The sequence below is a fragment of the Suncus etruscus genome, chromosome 10 (genome assembly GCF_024139225.1).
Source record: "Suncus etruscus isolate mSunEtr1 chromosome 10, mSunEtr1.pri.cur, whole genome shotgun sequence".
NCBI lineage: Eukaryota > Metazoa > Chordata > Mammalia > Eulipotyphla > Soricidae > Suncus > Suncus etruscus.
This window is the reverse complement of record NC_064857.1, coordinates 75614964-75635177: the sequence shown is the minus strand read 5'-3', so window position 1 is coordinate 75635177 and position 20214 is coordinate 75614964. Positions and strand designations below refer to the sequence as shown.

General features: G+C 41.5%; 1 protein-coding gene and 1 pseudogene across 1 annotated transcript in view; one reads left to right on the top strand and one right to left on the bottom strand.

The window, feature by feature from the left end:
* Nucleotides 1-333: 333 nt before the first annotated feature.
* The window catches only part of POLI (DNA polymerase iota), a 40670-nt gene continuing 20789 nt past the window's right edge, over nt 334-20214 (top strand). The window contains exons 1-3 of the mRNA XM_049782154.1: nt 334-407; nt 3818-3982; nt 17206-17358. Coding sequence (XP_049638111.1) covers nt 371-407; nt 3818-3982; nt 17206-17358 — 355 coding nt within the window. The 5' untranslated portion in view covers nt 334-370. The remainder of the gene's footprint in view (nt 408-3817; nt 3983-17205; nt 17359-20214) is intronic.
* Nucleotides 16224-16342, bottom strand: LOC126021166 (uncharacterized; annotated as a pseudogene).

Sequence of the window (20214 nt, the reverse complement as noted above, 5' to 3'; positions counted from 1 at the left end):
AGTATTTAAACTTCTCTGCATGTTTGGATGTATTCTAAATGTTCACGATAAATTTCCAAGTGACGGGATTACCCCTTGCATCTTCCAGTATTGATCAGACACTCCTCCCTTCAAATTACTTTTTTTCCCAATAATTTTATCTTGGGTGATGGTGGTGGGGAGGTGTGGGGAAGAAAGAAAGAATTGTTAAGAAGATTCTCATGTCTTAAGGAACTGGGGTTGCTCAGAAATGAAAAAGCAATTGACTATTTCTAAAGAAGATTTCCTTGCATATTGTGCAACAGTTCCTGATCAAGTTTTTCCTGCAGGAAGCATTTCATCTAGAGTCATAGTACATGTGGATCTGGATTGCTTTTACGCACAAGTAGAAATGATCTCAAATCCAGAACTAAAGGGCAAGCCTTTAGGTAATTCTAGACATTGATCATATTTTTATTGTATAAGGTGATGATATGCTCGTTTATTATGTTTGTTGTATTCTGGCTTAATACTAAAGATTTTGGAAGCGAAATTAAGGCGCTGCATAGACAGTGAAACGCCGTCCCCGGGCTAGTTGATTACCAGGGGGAACTTATTTTTGGTATGCCAAGATTAAACTTTCCCAAAGGTGCCAAGGGGTGAGGATTGGGATATAACTTTTCTCCAAAAGTTATATCTAGCTAGAGGCATTGTAACCAAACATGCTCTATAGGTAATGCTTAATCGAAAAGTATACTTGAGACAGTATCAGAATGGATTTATTATCAGGAAGTGAAGACATGGTTGAAAGTTGCTTAGAGAAAGTGAAAGTAGTCTTTCAATTTTGCAATAATGTAGGACCCTTTAGTGTTAAGATAAAGGGTGGTAACTTACAGTATTGCATTAAAAGGCTACATTTTAAAACATTTGACAGGTTTTTATGTAGTTCTGGTTGAAACTTACATTTTTACTTTTTTTTTTGGCTTTTGGCTTTTGGGTCACACCTGGCAGTGCTCAGGCGTTACTCCTGGCTCTACGCTCAGAAATCACTCCTGGCAGGCTCAGGGGACCATAAGGGATGTCAGGATTTGAACCACCGACCTTCTGCATGCAAGGCAAACGCCTTACCTCCATGCTATCTCTCCGGCCCCACACTTTTTACTTTTGACACTGATTCTATTTGGGGCATAATTAGTTTTATTAGAAAATCTTGTAAAATAATGTTGGTTATTGACAATATCAAAGATGTAGAAACATGTCATACATTAGAGGGAGTGGGGACATAAACTTCTAAATGTTAATGTTGAAATTATTTGTGACTATTACTTTCATGAAAACAAGTCCAAAGAGAAATAATTTTAGCAATCTTAAGTTACCGTCAACTAACATTTTTATGCAGCCTGTAGATGATTATAATATCATAATGTTATTGTTGATAATGAGGGTTACTCAATCACATTTCATTTTCTAATCTTTTCTGATTACTCAGAAGAACAGTACAATGATGGGAACATTAATTGGGAGGGAAAAACGTAGTGATTGCTTTAGATAGGTCCTTGGAAGAAAGCAGAGCTTTTGTTTTGTTTTTGGGTCCAATGTGAGAGAGTATGGCCTATTGACGCTCATGTTTCTTGGTAATGCTCAGGGTCAGGGCACCATGCCTGTGGGCATTCAACCCAGGTTTTTCTCCTTCAGTCCAATCCTGACCTCCAGCTTTCTGGGCCATCTCACTGGCCTTATGACATCTGTTATTTTTGTTGTTTCGCTTTGGGGGCCACCCAGCAGTGCTCAGGTCTTATTCCTGGTGCTGTGCTCAGGGATCACTCCTGGTTCGGGGGACCCTATTCTATACCAGGGATGGAACCTGGTGTGACTGGTGAGTCCAGCCTAGGACTCTGTTTAGTGGTAGGGTGTTTACCTTGTACACTGCTGACCAGGGGCAGACCCAGGCTTGTTCTCCAGCATCCCATATGGTTCCCCTGAGCCTGCCAGGAGTGATTTCTGAGTGCAAAGCCAGGAGAAACCCCTGAGCGCTGCCAGGTGTGGCCCAAAAACAAACAAGTGAGTAATGGTAGCTATAATTAATTGTAGAAAAAAACTTTAAGCGGGGCCGGGCGGTGGCGCTGGAGGTAAGGTGCCTGCTTTGCCTGCGCTAGCCTAGGACGGACCTCGGTTCGATCCCCTGGCGTCCCATATGGTCCCCCAAGCCAGGAGCGACTTCTGAGCGCATAGCCAGGAGTAACCCCTGAGCGTCACAGGGTGTGGCCCAAAAACCAAAAAAAAAAAGAAAAAAACTTTAAGCAATGTAAATTAATTTGTTTTTGTAGTGTGTAAAAATAAAATAAGGATTGTATTATATTTTATTACTAAAGAATGTAATAAGATGCATCAACTTATGGTAATTTTGCCAGGTTAAAAATATAGCCAAATTATTTTTTGTTTTTGAAATTGTTGATGCCTCTTTCTCCCCTTCCCCTCCCCCTCCCTTCCCCCTCCCTCCTTCTTTCCCTCCCTCCCCCTCCTTCCCTCCCTCCTCCTTCTCCCCCTCCCTCCCTTTCTCCTCCTCCATCTCTCCCTCTCTCCCTCCCTATTCCTCTCCTCCTCTCTTTCCCTCCCCTCTCCCTCCCCCTCTCCCTCCCTATTTTTCTCCTCCCCTTCCCCCTCCCCCTCCCCTCTCCCCTCCCCTCCCCTTCCCTTTTCCCCCTCCCCCTCTGCCCTCCCTATCTTTCTCCTCTGTATCCCTCTCCCTATCTCCCTCTCCTCTCTCTCCCTTTCCTTCACCTTCTCCCTCTCCCCTCCCCCTCCCCCTCACCCCTCCCCTCTCCCCCTCTCAGTATGAACTTAAAATTTTCCTGCTTTGATATTTTATCCCATTAAAATTACTTTCACGATATATGTTTTATGTTATTTATGATATAACTATATATAACAGTTTTATATAGTACTATACTATATAAATAATAAATTAGTCTTGATAAAATATTCTTTTCTTTTTTTTTTTAAAGCCAGTCAAATTGAGCAGTGGGGGGTTATATACTAACTTTTGTGATACTAACTTTAGTAAGTTCTGATAAACCACTGCCATCGGACCAGCTGATAAAATATTCTTATGCTCCAGAATGTTTTCACTTCTTATAGTCATTATTCTTTAATTTTTTGTTTGTTTGTTTTTGGGTCACACCCAGTGGCGCTCAGGGCTTACTCCTGGCTCTACACTCAGAAATCGCTCCTGGCAGGCTCAGTGGACCATATGGGATGCCGGGATTCAAACCACTGTCCTTCTGCATGCAAGGCAAACGCCTTACCTCTGTGCTATCTCTCCGGCTCCTTTTGTTTTCGTTTTGTTTTTTTGGTTTTTGCATCACACTCAGTCTTTTAATTATTTCTAATTTTTCAGTTTAGTTTTATTATTTATGGTTTGAGTGCCACACTCTGGTACTCAGAGTTTATTCTTTGTGAAGCTCAGACCTCTGTTGTGCCATGCAGGGGATCGAATGTGGGTCAACTGTGTGCAAGGCCAATGTGTTCCCAGCTGAACTCTCTGGCCACTTGGGCCACACACAGCAGTGTATGGCTTAGACCATTCTTTGAAGTGTTTGGGGCTTACAGTGCTTGGAACTATCAGAGCTGATTGGTCATATAGTGCTCTGGGTAGAACTCAGGGTCTTCCACATGCCAGACTGTGCTCTACCACTTCAACGCTATCCCCAACCAAAGGGTATAATTTCAAACAGTTTTTTTTCTAAATTAAAATATGTCACATTGTAATTTATAACTATAATTGGAAAATTTAGTGAATTTTAAGATGCGTATATATTTGGTTCTGTTCAATTTTCTCACAGTATATTTTGTTTTACAGGGGTGCAGCAGAAATATTTGGTGGTTACCTGTAACTATGAAGCTAGGAAACTCGGAGTTAAGAAACTTATGAATGTCAGAGAGGCAAAAGAAAAATGTCCACATCTGGTATTAGTAAATGGAGAAGACTTGACTCGGTACAGAGAGATGTCATACAAGGTTACAGGTACAGTAGGTTACAGTACAAGATTATAAGTGGTAGACTGTTACCCCACCCCTATTCCTCCTGTGTAATCTTACCTGCTAATAGACCTCCCATTTCTGGGAGGGGGTCTTTGGTAGATAACAAAAGGCTTTGGCTGGAAGGGCAAAGGGGATTTTGCCTGGATGGAGAATGGAGAAGGAAGCAGGAGGAGATGGCTGAGAAACAAGGTACAATGCAGGGCTGAATAGGAATCCAGCATAAATGGTTATGGTAGGTTACACATGTTGGTGAGGGCACGAATAAAGCTGATATTTCCTGGAACCTGTCTGTGGATGATTTACTCGCGGCTATCCTGAAGCTGCTGCCCCTACGACTGGAGAAGTTGGAGACGTGGTGCTGGGATGGCAGAGAAAGGCCCCTCCATGCATCCCATCACCATCCAGCTCCATCCAAAGGACCTCCTTTAATATTTAATGCAACAGTAGACTTTCTTTTTTTCCTTCCTTCCTATCTATCTATCTATCTATCTATCTATCTATCTATCTATCTATCTATCTATCTATCTACCTATCTGTCTATTTTTGTTTTTTGGGTCACACATGGCAGTGCTCAAGGGTTACTCCTGGTTCCACGCTCAGAAATCGCTCCTGGCAAGCACGGGGGACCATGTGGGATGCCCGGATTTGAACCAATGACTTTCTGCATGAAAGGCAAATGCCTTACCTCCATGCTGTCTCTTTGGCCCCAGGAGGTAGACTTTCAGCTTTAATTTTTTTTTTTTTGTCTTTTTTGGTTTTTTGGGCCACACCCAGTGATCCACCGGGGTTACTCCTGGCTATGCATTCAGAAACCGCTCCTGGCTTGGTGGATCATATGGGATGCTGGGGATTGAACCAAGATCTGCTTGGATCGGTAGTGTGCAAGAAAACACCCTACTGCTGTGCTATCACTATGGCCCTCAGCTTTAATTTTTATATAGGGTGTTGTATTAATTAAATTAATAAAAGTCCTTGAAGGTGGTGGAGTGTATGGTGAGGCCTTTCTCAGCCAGCTCTGTGCCTGCACTTTCTTTGGCCTGGTAGGTCTGAGGGTTCAGTTTAATGGCAAGGAAATGATTCACAGCAGTCATGAAGTTTCAGGAGACAAGGTTTTATTACAAGGCTCTAGCCACCATGTATGTAACTTACATGGCTTCTCAGCTAACCTTTTAAGCAGCCTCCTTCAGCTGCCCTGCATCTATCCTGTTTCTATCATCTCTCCATGCTGAGTCCTACTGAGGATTCTTGCTGAATCTCCTTCCTTCACCCCTCCCCTAGGCCTTATTACCAACCTCAGACCCCTCCCAACTGTGAGCTGGTCTGACCATCAGGTAAGATTAGCATTTGGCCTGGGGAGGAGTAACTTCTTTTTTTTTTTTTTTCCATTCTTTTTTTTTTTTTTAATATATTTTTTAAGTAACATCATATTTGGGTTACAGTCATAACCAGAACACCCCCATTCACCAGTGTAACATTACCCCCTTCCCATCCCTCTCCTGTATTCAAGACAGGCATTCTACTACAATTGTTTTTATTTATTTTTTATTTTTTTTTATTTTTTATTTTTTTTTGTTTTTGGGCCACACCCGGTAACGCTCAGGGGTTACTCCTGGCTATGTGCTCAGAAGTTGCTCCTGGCTTGGGGGACCATATGGGACACCTGGGGATCGAACTGCGGTCCATCCAAGGCTAGCGCAGGCAAGGCAGGCACCTTACCTTTAGTGCCACCGCCCGGCCCCAGCTACTACAATTGTTTTTAAGTTCAGTAAGTTGTATTTTTTTTTCCTTAAAGAATAAAAGTAAAAAAAAAAGTAAAGGTGTGACAGTAGCAAGAGCCGTTGTTTGCATAGGTCCAAAAAAATGGGGAAAATGGAAAAAAATCCTTGACCTGATTACTAAAAAGGCCTCACCTCAGTTTATTGGCATAAGATAGACTCTGAGTTCCAGGCAAACCAGATCGTCCAACTCCAGTCATTCTCAAGGTCCCGGTGAAACTTTTTCACACTTTAGCTGTTGTTGGTATCAGATTCTTATATTTAAAGACTCTGGATTCTGTGCATTTCTTTCATTGATGTCAGGCTGATGTGGAGCATCCTCTAGTTTTAGCTTAACATTAAAGGCGGAGCGATCTGCCCTGCATGCAGACTGTTGCTGAGTTGTCTGGGTGTTGGGAGCACTCTTTGGAGTAAGTCACTGCCAAAGCAGTGGTAGGTCTTCCCTGGTAGAGGCTTGGATCCTGGTAATGTTGAAGACTTTGTGGTTATTTCCATAGATGGTATCCATTGTTCAGGTGTGTATGGGCGATGCCCATTTTTCTGAGGCCTGAGCCAAATCATTATGCCCATGTTCAGGGTAAAAGGCCTAATTACATTACCAAATTTGTGTCCCCATCTCTATTAGATAAGAACTTGTTTGCATATGTATTATTTCCCCATTTTAATGTGCCTATGCAAAAGAGAAGCAATACCACAGATATTGTTGATGCATCTGGGGGCTGACGAATAAAGTCCAACATTCCCCGTAACTTGGTACAAACATGAAATCTATACAGCGATACTCTTCTACCAGTATTGCTTATAAAACAGATCTCAAAGGGAGAAAATCAAACAATCAAATAACAAATCCAGTGGGCAAAATTGTCACTATATGAGGATATTCGGTTTTTGGGCCACACCCGGTGACGCTCAGGGGTTACTCCTGGCTATGCGCTCAGAAGTCGCTCCTGGCTTGGGGGACCATATGGGACGCTGGGGGATCGAACCGCGGTCCGTCTCCTAGGCTAGCGCAGGTAAGGCAGGCACCTTACCTCCAGCCCGGCCCCGAAGGAGTAACTTCTAACTATTGATTTAAAAAATATTTTAGGGCAGGAGAGATAGCCGGGAGGTAGGACCTTTGCCTAGCATGCAGAAGGATCAAATCCCAGCATCCCGTATGGTCCTCCGAGCCTGCCAGGAGCAATTTCTGAGCATAGAGCCAGGAGTAATCCCTGAGCGCTGCTGGCTGTGACCCAAAAACAAAAAAAATTTTTTTAAAAAGAAAATGCCAGGTATTCTTTTTCTCAAGTAGCTTTTTATTTTGGATTTCTTTTGGGGGGGCGGTCACATTTGGCAGTACTCAGGGGTCACTCCTGGCTCCAGAAAACCTCCTGCCAGACTTGGGGGACCACATGGGATGCTGGGATTCGAACCACTGTTCTCTGTATGAAAGGCAAATGCCCTACCTCCCATCCTATCTCTCTAGCCCCTTTAGTTTGGAATTTTAATTTTAAAAAAATTGTGAGAATGACTAAATGAACTGGAGTATCTGCTTTGCATCTAGGAAGCTTTTGTGGGATCCCTGGCTCTGCATTGTTCCCTGGGAACACTACAGGGGTTGCCCTTGGCACACACATTATCAAAAAGTTATATGAGGGGCTGGAGCAAGAGTACAGTGGGTGGGGTGCTTGCCTTTCTTGTGACTGCCCTGTGTTTGGTCCCTGGCATCCTAGACGGTCCCCTGAACATGGCCAGGAATAATTCTTGAGTGCAGAGCCAGGAATAACCCCTGAGCATCACCGAATGTTGCCTCCCCAAAAAACAAAGTTATATGAGGTTGACTTTATAGTCATAAATAATATGAAATGTGTAGCTGGACAGATTTGATCTATGTAATGGTTGAAATTTATGTATATGAGAAAACTATACAACAAAATTAGAAAAAAAAAAGGGAATTTGGCTCAGTGCTTGAGTGCTTGAGTACACACATTCGGAGCCTCATGGTCTATGTTTGAGTCCTGTCACTGTCTTCTGGCCACTGCCCAAAGGAATCCCTGAGAGCTGAGCTGGAAATGGACCAATGTATACGTCTCATTAATAACCCAGTGTTATCAATACTTGGGTTTGACCTAACTGAAATGAAGCCGTATAGTCATACAGAATGTCCTTTCTTTTAAAGCTTGACTTGTAATTGCAAAAATGCAGAGTAAAATATGCTATTTTATTTTTTTTTTCTGATTAAAAACACAATTTTTTTTTTCCATAATGGCTTACATATCTTTCACTGTAGTATTTTGGGTACATATTCACATTAAATCAGGGGAATACCCATCACCTAATATGTCCTCCTCTCAATCAAAAATCAAATATACTGAAAATAGGCAGAGTCCTGTCTAGAGGCTTCCAACCTCAGTTTGAGAGAGGATGTGAAAAAAGTAATTAAAATACCACAACAATACACACACACACACAAAAAAAATATCGAATTAAATAACCGATAAGCACCACAACAATAAAGACAGGCACCACACAATAATCTCGGTTCTGAAATCAAATCATACTCAAGTGCAAAAAGAAAGAGAAAGACAAAACAAAATAAAATAAAATAATATTGGAGACATCAACCGTAATCTCCACACCAAAATAAAGACGTCAAAAAAAATAGATCATTTATTCTCCTCTTGCTGCTTTCGTGGTATGTGGAAGACTTCTACTTTATCTTGGATGGTAAAATCAGACCTGTTTCTAGAGGTCTTAGTGGCTGTGCAGATCAGGGAATGGAGTTTATGAAGTCTTTTTTTTTTTTTTTTTTTTTTTTGGTTTTTGGGCCACACCCGGTAACGCATTCCGTCTCCTAGGTTAGCGCAGGTAAGGCAGGCACCTTACCTCCAGCGCCACCGCCCGGCCTTATGAAGTCTTTCTTTGTGGTTCTAGCAGTTATGCTTCTTCAATGTCCTTTTTTTGTTTTTTATGTGTTCTAGGTGTTTCAGAATAGTGCTACCATTCTGTGTTTTTCTTTTGTCTTCTGACTTACTTCGTTTAACATAATATGATCTAGGTCCATCCACGTTGCTGCAAAGTCTGTGATTGTATCATTTCTAACTGCCATGTAATATTCCATTGTATATATGTACCACATCTTAATGATCCATTCATCTGTTGTTGGACATCGAGGTTGGTTCCAAGATTTGGCTATTATACTAAGTGCTGCAATAAATAGTGGGGTGCATACGTATTTTGGAATGAATGTCCTTCCATCTTGGGGATATATGCCTAGGAGAGCAATTGCTGGGTCAAATGGCAGCTCAATTCTGAGTTCTTTGAGCACTCTCCAGACTTTTCTCCATAGATGTTGGACCAAGGGACATTCCCACCAGCAGTGAATGAGAGTTCCTTTCATACCACATCCTCTCCAACAAAGGTTGTTCCCATTATTTTTGATGTGAGCCAACCTCACTGGTGTGAGGTGGTATCTCATTGTTGTCTTGATTTGGATCTCCCTGATGATGAGTGAAGGTGAGCATGTTTTCATGTGTTTGTTGGCCATCCTTCTCTCTTCCTCAGAGAAATGTCTATTCATTTCATCTCCCCATTTTTTTATGGCTTCGTTTGGTTTTGAAGGACTCAGGTTTCTGAGCGCTTTGTATGTTCTAGATATCAGCCCTTTATCTGATATATCAAGTGAAAAGATTTTTTCCCATTCTGTTAGCTGTCTTCTTGCATTAAGTAGGGTTTCTTTTGCCATGCAGAAGCTTTTTAGTTTGATATAGTCCCATTTGTTTATAGTTGATGCTAATGTTTTTGCCATTGGTGCTCCATTCTCAAAGACCTTTTTAATATAAAGGTCTTCGAGTGTTCTGCCTATTTTATTCTCGATAAACTTTATAGATTCAGGTCTGATTTCCAGATCTTTGATCCATTTTGAGTTGACTTTTGTATAAGGAGTGAGATATGGGTCGATTTTCACTTTCGTGCATATGAGTTTCCAGTTGTACCAACACCATTTGTTGAATAGGCTTTCTTTGTTCCATTTCATATTCTTGCCTCTTTTTATCAAATATTAGTTGGCTATATATCTGGGGGTTTATGTCTGGGAATTCTGTTCTAATCCACTGATCTGAGGTCCTGTCTCTGTTCCAGTACCATGCTGTTTTTATTACTATGGCTTTATAGTATAGTTTCAAGTTAGGTAAGGAGATACCTCCCAACTTCTCATTTTTCAGAATGTGTTTAGCTATCCTGGGTCTTCTATGGTTCCAAATGAATTTTATAATTGATTGTTCTATTTCTTTAAAGAATTGTGTCTGGATTTGGATAGGGATTGCATTAAATCTATATAGCAATTTGGGTAAAATAGTCATTTTGACTATGTTAATTCTACCTATCCATGAGGATGGGATGTTCTTCCATTTCTTTAGATCATCTTCAATTTCTTTCTGAAGTGTTTTGAAGTTTCCCTGGTATAGATCTTTCACTTCTCTTGTAAGGTTAATTCCTAGGTATTTGATATTTATGTATTTATGATATTTATGATATTATGTAAAGTCACCAAAATATGTGAGGCAACTACTGACAAACCTGGAGAAACACATGAAGGGAATTGTGATAATAGTAGGGGACCTCAATACTCCACTATCACCACTGGACAGATCCTCCAAACAGAAAAATAGTAAAGAAATAAGAGCTCTAAATGAAAAATTAGAAGAATTAGGGCTAATAGACTTATATAGAGCCCTCCATCCCCAGAAAGTAGAATACACATTCTTCTCAAACCCACATGGAACCTTCTCCAGAATAGATCATGTCTTAGGATACAAAGCCAACCTATATAAGACCACAAAGGTAAGGATCATTAGAAGTACCCTTTCAGATCACTATGCAACAGAGCTTATAATTGATGTCAAGAAGAAGCAATGGAGGAAAACTAATAACTGGAGATTGAACAACATACTGCTTAACAACAGCTGGATCAAAGAACAACTCAAGGAGGAAATAAAAAGATTCCTTGAGACGAATGACAATGAAGAGACAACATGTCAGAATTTATGGGATACAGCAAAAGCAGTACTTAGGGGGAAACTCATAGCATTACAGGCCTATGTTAAGAAACAGGAAAATAACAAAACCAACAGTTTAAAAGATCACCTCAAAGAATTGGAACAACAGCAACAGAGAAATCCAACGACAACCAGAAGGCAAGAAATCATAAAAACCAGAGCAGAAATAAACAACATAGAGACTAAGAAAACAATACAAAAAATCAATGAGACCAGGAGTTGGTTTTTCGAAAAAATAAATAAGATAGACAAACCATTGGCAAAACTTACTAAAAAAAAGAGGGAAAACACCCAAATCACTAGGATCACCAATGAAAGGGGAGAGATTACAACAGAACCCCAAGAAATACAACATATCATGAGATCATATTATGAACAACTATATTCAACTAGGCTAGAGAACCCACCAGAAATCGACAGATTCTTGGACAAACACTCTCTTCCAAGACTGGAAAAGGAAGACCTAGAAACTATAAACAGTCCAATCACTTCAGAGGAAATTGAAGACGTAATTAAAAGACTCCCTAAGAACAAATGCCCAGGCCCAGATGGATTTACAGGTGAATTCTATCAAACATTTCAAGAAGACTTATTACCACTGTTCCATAGGCTTTTCAAAACCATAGAAAAAACAGGAATCCTCCCCAACTCCTTTTATGAGGCTAATATCACACTCATTCCTAAAGAAGGCAAAGACACCACCAAAAAAGAAAACTACAGACCAATCTCACTAATGAGCATTGATGCAAAGATACTCAACAAAATCTTAGCAAACCGAATCCAACACCTCATCAAAAAGATCATACATCATGATCAAGTGGGATTCATCCCAGGAATGCAAGGTTGGTTCAACATACGCAAATCAATCAACATTATACACCACATCAACAACATGAAGGACAAAAACCACATGATCATATCAATCGATGCAGAGAAGGCGTTTGACAAAATCCAACATCCGTTCATGTTAAAGACACTCAGCAAAATAGGGTTAGAAGGCACCTTCCTTAAGATAGTTACAGCTATTTATGAAAAGCCTACAGCCAACATTATACTTAATGGCGAGAAACTAGAAGCATTCCCACTAAGGTCAGGAACTAGACAAGGCTGTCCACTCTCTCCACTCTTATTCAATATAACCTTAGAAGTCCTAGCAATAGCAATCCGACAAGAGAAGGGAATCAAAGGAATTCAAGTAGGGAAAGAGGAACACAAGCTAGCTCTATTTGCTGATGATATGATGATATACATCAAAAACCCTAAAGAATCCACAGAAAAACTCCGAGAAACAATCAACCAATACAGTAAAGTGGCTGGATACAAAGTCAATACACAAAAGACAGTAGCGTTTTTATATACAAACAATGAAGTTGAGGAGAGAGAGATTAAAAATACAATTCCATTTAAGATAGTATCAAAAATATGCTATTTTAGAAAAGAGTAAGGTAAATGTAAATTTAGCTTTTTAAACTAAATACACTAAAGATAAATGATCATGTCTTTTCTGATGGTATAGTGTGGGTGAAAAGAATGCATTGCTGAGATCTGATTTGGCTCCTGATTTAAAGTGAGAAAAAGACTGACTTCAAAGCCTCATGTATCACTATTTTTCAACCTGTGTAAAACAGTGGCCCTAGTCCTTCCTCTCCCTTCCCATGTAAAGTATATGCCTGTTTGTTTAAGTATAGGAAGAGAAACATGAAAAGATACAAATTAGCCTTTAAGTTTGATTCAATTCGGGAAGGGAAGAGGCAAAGTGTGAAAATAAGAGGAAGTTGACGAACAGTTAAGCAGAAAAAACTGTATTTTTGTTCATACATTTGAGCAAAATTTTGCATCTAAATATTAAGTTTCATTTTAGAGAACAGAGAATGGATTATATAGAACAACGTTTTATATTTTGCCTCGGTTCTCAGTTTTATTTCACTCAGCTCATTTTAAAAATATACGCTTTGGGGCCAAAGCGATGACACAGTGGTAGGGCAGTTGCTTTGCACACGACTGATCCAGGACAGACCACGGTTGAATCCTCTAGCATCCCATATGGTCCCCCAAGCCAGGAACGATTTCTGGGCACATAGCCAGGAGTAACCCCTGAGCGTCACCAGATATGGCCCCTGTAAAAAAAAAAAGTATGCTTAGTAGTCTGTTGTATTTAAAAAAATTTTTTTTTGTTTAACTAGTCCTAGATTATTGTTATGAAATGTAGTGCATCTTGCTTTGAACCTGTTGTGCTTCATAATAGCACTTATTTTAATTAAAATGTATATTATCTAAAACATAACATTTAAACATGAGATTGAATATTCAGTGAATATTTGTTTAGTTTTGGGGCCACACACAGCTGTGCTTAGGATCAAATCAGAACTTTGTGCTCAGGACTTTGTGTTTCTGAGGGAAAGCTCATGGCTTCACAAGGGAGGGGAGGGCAAATGCTCTCCCACTGAAGTATATCCCTATCCTGAGTAAATAGGAGTTTTTACACTGATTCATAATTATAAAAATCTTGTATTAAAAATGCACTAGTATAACAAGAAATGCTATTGTTACTCACTGTCATAAGTGTGGATTACACATATAGTAAGTTCTCAAAATCAGTCAATGAGAGAGAGTTGGCCTGCAGAGCTGAGTTTGCTAAGCAGGTATGGGCTGTGGGCAGTTGACAGGGTCAAACCTGGACACACTGCGTGGTGGGTGGCAGGGTAGCTGAAAATAACACTCCTCAGCCCTGTAATTTAGTGTGCTGAAATAACATTAAAAAGGCAAATACTCGCAGTGTGACTTGTGCATTGATAGAAACTTACATTCTTTTGTTCATTTTTTTTTTTTTTTTTTTTGGTTTTTGGGTCACACCCGGCAGCACTCAGGGGTTACTCCTAGCTCTATGCTCAGAAATCGCTCCTGGCAGGCTCAGGGGACCATGTGGGATGCCGGGATTCAAACCACTGTCCTTCTGCATGCAAGGCAAACACCCTACCTTCATGCTATCTTTCTGGCCCCTTATAATATTTTCTGAGCTGAATGAGGAACAGTCTTATACTGAGTTTATCTCTGATATGATTATTATGTATATATACATATTCTGTACTTATGCTGTAAATTACAGCTATATAGTAACCCATTTTATTCATCTATTTTAAATTGATCTATTCTGCTTAGGTACATTTTCCATAATTATAATTTTATTTTGGACCTTGCATAATTTTATGTTTAATAAATGCAGTCTCTGTATAAAATCGACAGCAAGATAGCTTGAAAATTTTGCCGAGAGGCAGGTTGCCTGTTGTTCATAGAGGCTAGGGAGCCACTTTTTTTTTTTTTTTTTTTTGAGTCACACCCAGCAGCGCTCAGGGGTTACTCCTGGCTCTATGCTCAGAAATCGCTCCCAGCAGACTCGGGAGACCATATGGGATGCCGGGATTCAAACCACCGTCTTTTGTACTTCAGCGTCTAAGGCAAACACCCTACTGCTGTGCTAATTCTCTGGCCCCTAGAGAGCCACTTCTGATTGTTATTGCCAACTGGGCCTGAGGGTTGCAATCGGCTGCTAAGGCCTGAGTCAGTGCTGTTTGGTACTTGCAGTACCAGGGGTGCTCAGATCTGTGCAGGTAGTGCTCAGAGGCCATCATTTCTATATCTGACAATGTTCTGTAGAACCAGGGTAGGGTGTGTGCAAGGCGTGCACCTTAGCCACTGTTAACCATCCAGCTCCAACTAGAATTATGTTCAGTGATTTGTGCTTTTGACCTAGTTATAGAGACAGTATAATTGACATTCAGTGATCTAACAGCTTTGTGTAATTTGTAGAATCTCTTACTGTAGTTACTGCGGTTAGCTGCAGGGTTGCCAGGCTTCTGCAGTTTACTGCAATAACCTACAAGTCTGTCTGCTGCTCGGCTGCTACAAGGCTACAGTGGCCCAAGGCTGCCAGGGCTTCAGGGCTGCAAGGCTGCATGCTTTAGAAGCCCAAGGCTGCCAGAGCCTGGTACTGCAAAGTTCGCAGGAGCCCATGGGGCCTGGCTGCTTGGTGGTTTCAAATGCCTACCCAGGTATGCCAACATATAGTGACTGCCTGCCTGGGACTGAGAGAGAGGGAGAGAAACCAGGTATCTTTTTTTATTCCTTCTGGAGTCTGAGGCCTGCCACTGCCACCTTGAGAGAGGAAGGGAGAGAGAGCTTTACCAGCCAGAGGTTGTGGGGCAGGGTGTGGGGGAGAGGATGGAGGATGGAGAGGGGAAGTCTGGGTTTATCAGAGAAAGAGAGAGGGTTAGATACAAAGAAGGCGACATCTTGCCAAAGCTCTATCTCTGGCTCCTGTGAGCTGGCAGGTGCTGCTCTGGTCACTATCATGGGCCCCCGCCCCCAAGGTTCAAATTTCTCCTTTTATACGGACATGACAAGGGGCATGCGTGTTCAGGGGGGCATGTCCAGGTTCATTATTACAGTGAGAGTGTCCAAAGGGCATATCCAAGTCCGATCGCCATGATATCAACAGTGTTTGACTCTATTACTTTTTGCTTATAACTTTGTCCTTTATTTTTAATGTATAGCATTGTTCTTTTAATTTTTTTTTTAACTTCGGATCACACCTGGTGGCGCTCAGGGGTCACTTCTGCCTCTGTGCTCAGAAATTGCTCCTGCAGGTTTGGGGAACCATATGAGATTCCAGAAATCGGACCTGGGTCCGATCCTGGGATGGCTGTGTGCAAGGCAAATGCATTACCGCTGTGCTATTGCTCTGGCCCCATAGCATTGTTTTGATACATATTGTGCTTGTTACACTTGGCTATCAGGCATATACCTTTGGGGAAAAGCTGTAGAAAACTGATGAGAGAAATGTAAATGAATACCATACATGACCAGAAAGTCTTTCTCGCGAGAATAATGAGTTTTGTTTTGTTTTTGTTTTTGGGTCACATCCGGGCAGCGCTCAGGGGATACTCCTGGCTCTATGCTCAGAAATCGCTCCTGAAAAAAAGGCGGGGGTGGCTGGAGAGATAGCATGGAGATAAAGTGTTTGCCTTACATGCAGAAGGACAGTGGTTTGAATCCCATCATCCCATATGGTCCCCCGAGCCTGCCAGGAGTGATTTCTGAGCGTAGAGCCAGGAGTAACCCCTGAGCGCTGCCAGATATGACCCACCCCCTCCAAAAAAAATTGCTCCTGGCATGCTCAGGGGACTGTATGAAATGCTGGGATTTGAACCACCATCCTTCTGCATGCAAGGCAAATGCCCTACCTCCATGCTATCTTTTCACCCCCTAGATGCTGAAAGTGATTTTTGGGGTTACATTGTTTATATGAAAAATTAGTTTTCTGCCATAACTATCATCAATAGGTGATTCAGAGAAAAGCGAAAAATTCTTCTCAATGATTTAAAGCTGTTATTAGTTTTTTTTTTTTTTTTTTTTAAGCCTACAGCACCAGGTATTTCCAGGCTGTTTCCCATCCAAGTACTAACCAGGCTCAACCCTGCTTAGCTTCCCAGATCAGATGAGATCGGGCACGTTCAGGGTGGTATGGCCATAGACTGTTATTAGTTTTAATTCTAGCAATTTTAGAAATGGGAATTGCTAGACCTTTTGAAGTTATTTCAAATCTTGGTTAATTTCAATTTATTAAACACTTAATTAAAGACTGAATGATGTACTAGATTAAATTTATGGAGTTTCTGGTGCATCTTTGCTCTTAGCAGATAAACAGGGAGAGGATGAATTGGACAGTTGTTTTGGAGTGTATATTGACTTTAGCTAAAACTAAAATTGGGTACTAAATACTAAGATTGTGAATTTTGAGTTTGTTTTGTTCTTTTAAAAGCACTCACGGAAAATAGAGCTAGAATATATTTTCTATATAAACTAAATTTTATTTTTTGACATTTCTCCTCAAGAGCTCAGTGAACTATGATCATTGACTTTTGATTTGCTGCAGATACAGAACTAAAAGGTTCAGAAAATTGAGTTAAAGATAGTGCCACAAGCAACCTTGAGAATAGGGAATGCCATTTGGGGCCTCCCCTTGCTAGAAGATGCTGCCTTGTCTCAGGATGTAGCTTAGAGCCCGAGAGATGTAGTTGGTGGAGCACATGCAAGACCTGCTTGAGGCTCCATAGTCAATCCTTGGGCACTACCTGATGGAGCTTTGGTAGCCTCTGAGCTCCAAGGACATAGCCTTAGCCCCTGAGCACCACTAGGGGTATTCACCACCAAAACCCAAAAACTATGGAACAGAAAAATAAAACTGTTCACAAAGAGCTTGTCAAAGATATTGTGAAACTGTAACTTACGAAATATATGATCTTTAGTGCTACATTGATTCTACTTTTAATCACAAAATAGTTAACTTCAAATGAAGATTTCAATCACGTTTGTATTTTGATATTCTTTTGATTTAGGATTGTTTGAAGAATTCAGTCCAGTTGTTGAGAGACTGGGATTGGATGAGAATTTTGTGGATCTGACGGATACTGTTGAGCAGAGACTGCAGCAGCTTCACAGTGATGAGCTGTTTGCGATGACTGTGTCAGGCCATGTGTACCGTGATCAGTGTAAGTTGTTGTCTTAATATAAATTAAAGAGTCCTACTGTTGGTGTGGGGATGGTGAGGCCTTTCTGGGCTCAACTCTGGCTCCCACAGCCCCTATAATCTTGCGGGTCTGAAGGTTGCAGGGTGAAGGTGGAGAGATTCACAAAGCAGTCAGATGAAGTTTCAGGAGTCAGCTAGTTTTATTTCACAGTCTCTACTGCCATGTACGCCTACTCACATGGCCTCCATACTAGCCCTTTCCCAGCAGCTACTTCTCTACTCCTACTGGGCTCTCTCGGCCTCTGTCTCCCTTTCAGTTGCTTTACCAGGCTTCTTAACTGACTTCCAGGCTGACTAACTCCCTCTGGTGATGTTCCTGCTGCTGCTTCTCTGATGATATGAGTTGCTGATGCTGAATATGATGCTGTATCTCTGACGATGATAGCTCTCTCTCCTGATGCCTCTTCTTCTAATGCCTCTCTGATGCCCTTAAGGACTGAAAACACACGCTTCCTTAGGCCAGAGCAAGGGCTGGAAGAGAGAGGGCACATGTAGGAGCACCAAGGATGATCTGCTGGCATTGAAATGCATAGTCTTCAAAAATACCACTCTGGGAATAGCTCCTGTTCCTCACAGAGTGTGGCTTACACATTGAAATAAAGTCCGTGATATACTAATAAAAAATACTTTTTGTAGGTGATAGAGTGATAGCACAGCAATAGGGCATTTGCTTTGCAGTCTGCCAACCTGGGATGGACCCAGGTTCCATCCCCAGCATCCCATATAGACCCCTGAGCAAGCCTGCCAGGAATAATTTCTGAGCACAGAGCCAAGAGTAACCACTGAGTGCCACCAGGTGTGGTCCAACCACCCCCCCCCCCCAAACGAAACAAAATAAAATGAAATAACAAAACCTTTTTGTGGTTCTCAGAGAATGGGTGGAAGAAGAGGGGAATCACTCAATATTCAGCTCAGTTGGGCCAGGAGGCAGAATAAAAGGCCCCAAAGAAGTAGAATTACATAAGCCCTGGTATGCTTGGGCCACCAGGAACAACCTGGCAGGGTTTGGGGGCCTCCATAACCGCTTCTGGGGTACTGGGGTTGGGACTTGGGTCTGGCACATGCAGAGTTCTTTGTGCCAACTCCCTGGCCCCAGTGTTCAGTGATTTGACTGCCCCTTTTTGAGAGCTACAGGTTTTTGTTGAAGGGACAGCCCTATTTCACTAATTTCAGGTTACATTAGGAGTCAATTCCTATTTAGTATGTAAGAAATGGTGACATTTTAGTGGCTTATAACTGTACACTTGGTACTTTTCGTTTCTCTGACATCATTGGTGTTTTACCATTGTTATTTATTCCTTTTGTGAGCTGTGAGGACTCTCAGTGTAGTGTACACACATTTAGCTGTGGTTTGACTGTGGTGTAGCTGGAAGTCACCCATGGCACTGGAGTGGCAGACGGCGGAGCTACCAGGATGCCTGCCTGGCATGTGAGGAAGCATAGGGGACACATCGCAAAACGAAAGTTAAAGCTACTGAACCCTTCTTCACCTGTAGATTATGAGTTGGATTGATCATGCATTTATAATTCAATAATAGGCTTATAATTAAGACTGTTTAGAACAAAACTATTGAGCTGGCATCAATTGGCTTTGTTTTTTTTTTCTTTTATTTGCTCCCCTCTGTTCCTCTGAGGCACTCAGCCCCTCCTGTTTCCCTTTGACTTGTGGGTTACTCCTAGCTTTTGCTGATTTGTTTTTATTATTTTTTGGGGAGCACACCTTGTGGCATTCAGGGGTTACTCCTGGCTCTGTGCTCAGAAATCACTTTTGGCAGACTGGGGGCATCCTATGGGATGCTGGGGATTGAACCTGGTTGGCCACATGCAAAGCAAATTCCCTACATACTGTGTTATTGCACTAACCCATGCTGAATCATTTTTCATCAGTTCAAATCATCTTTACCAACTCTTAGCAAGAACAAAACAGTTCATCTCCTTTAAATGTTAAGGTGTAAATGACTAATGCTGTTTTCAAAGATATTTTCTTTTGAAAATAAACTGTAGATATGCTCCCGTGACAGTCTAGTCAGGCATGCAGACATCTTGTGACTCTGCTGGCCATGTCACGTCACACCACATAGAAGACAGGCTATTCTGGTTTTCTGTAAGATCTGCCCAGAACGTCATAGTTTTCGGCATGTGCTGCTTCTCCTTTGCTGAAATCTACAGTGATCAGTCTCTAGTGTAGTTTTCTTTTTTTTTTTTTTTTTGGTTTTTGGTTTTGGGGCCACACCCAGCCGTGCTCAGGGGTTACTCCTAGCTGTCTGCTCAGAAATAGCTCCTGGCAGGCACGGGGGACCATATGGGACACCGGGATTCGAACCAACCACCTTTGGTCCTGGATCGCATGCTTGCAAGGCAAGCACCGCTGTGCTATCTCTCCGGGCCCTCTAGTGTAGTTTTCTACTCAATCAGAAGGTAAACTACAATTCTCTTTATGAGAAGGCGCAAAGCTTTTCACATGTCTTTTGCACTTTATATTGTTAGGTCACTTAACAGGGCTGTGTAACAAGAATGCTCCAAATATGTTTCCATAATCATTTCCTTTGTGGTGCCAGGTTATGTAAAGCAAATTCTAATTATTGACTAGAACAGAGTACAGATAGATTTATATCCTAAAAAGAATGATCTGAGTGCCAGGAATGGCTTAAGTGGTAGAGGTAGAATGCATGCCAGGCACACATGAGGGCCTGTTTATGGTCCTTCCTGCTTAATGACTCCTAAGCTGCCCTGGGAGTGGCCAGAGGACTACCAGCAGTGCTAGGTATTAAACAAAAAGGATCATTTATTTATGTATTCTGCTTCCCCACAAACTTGG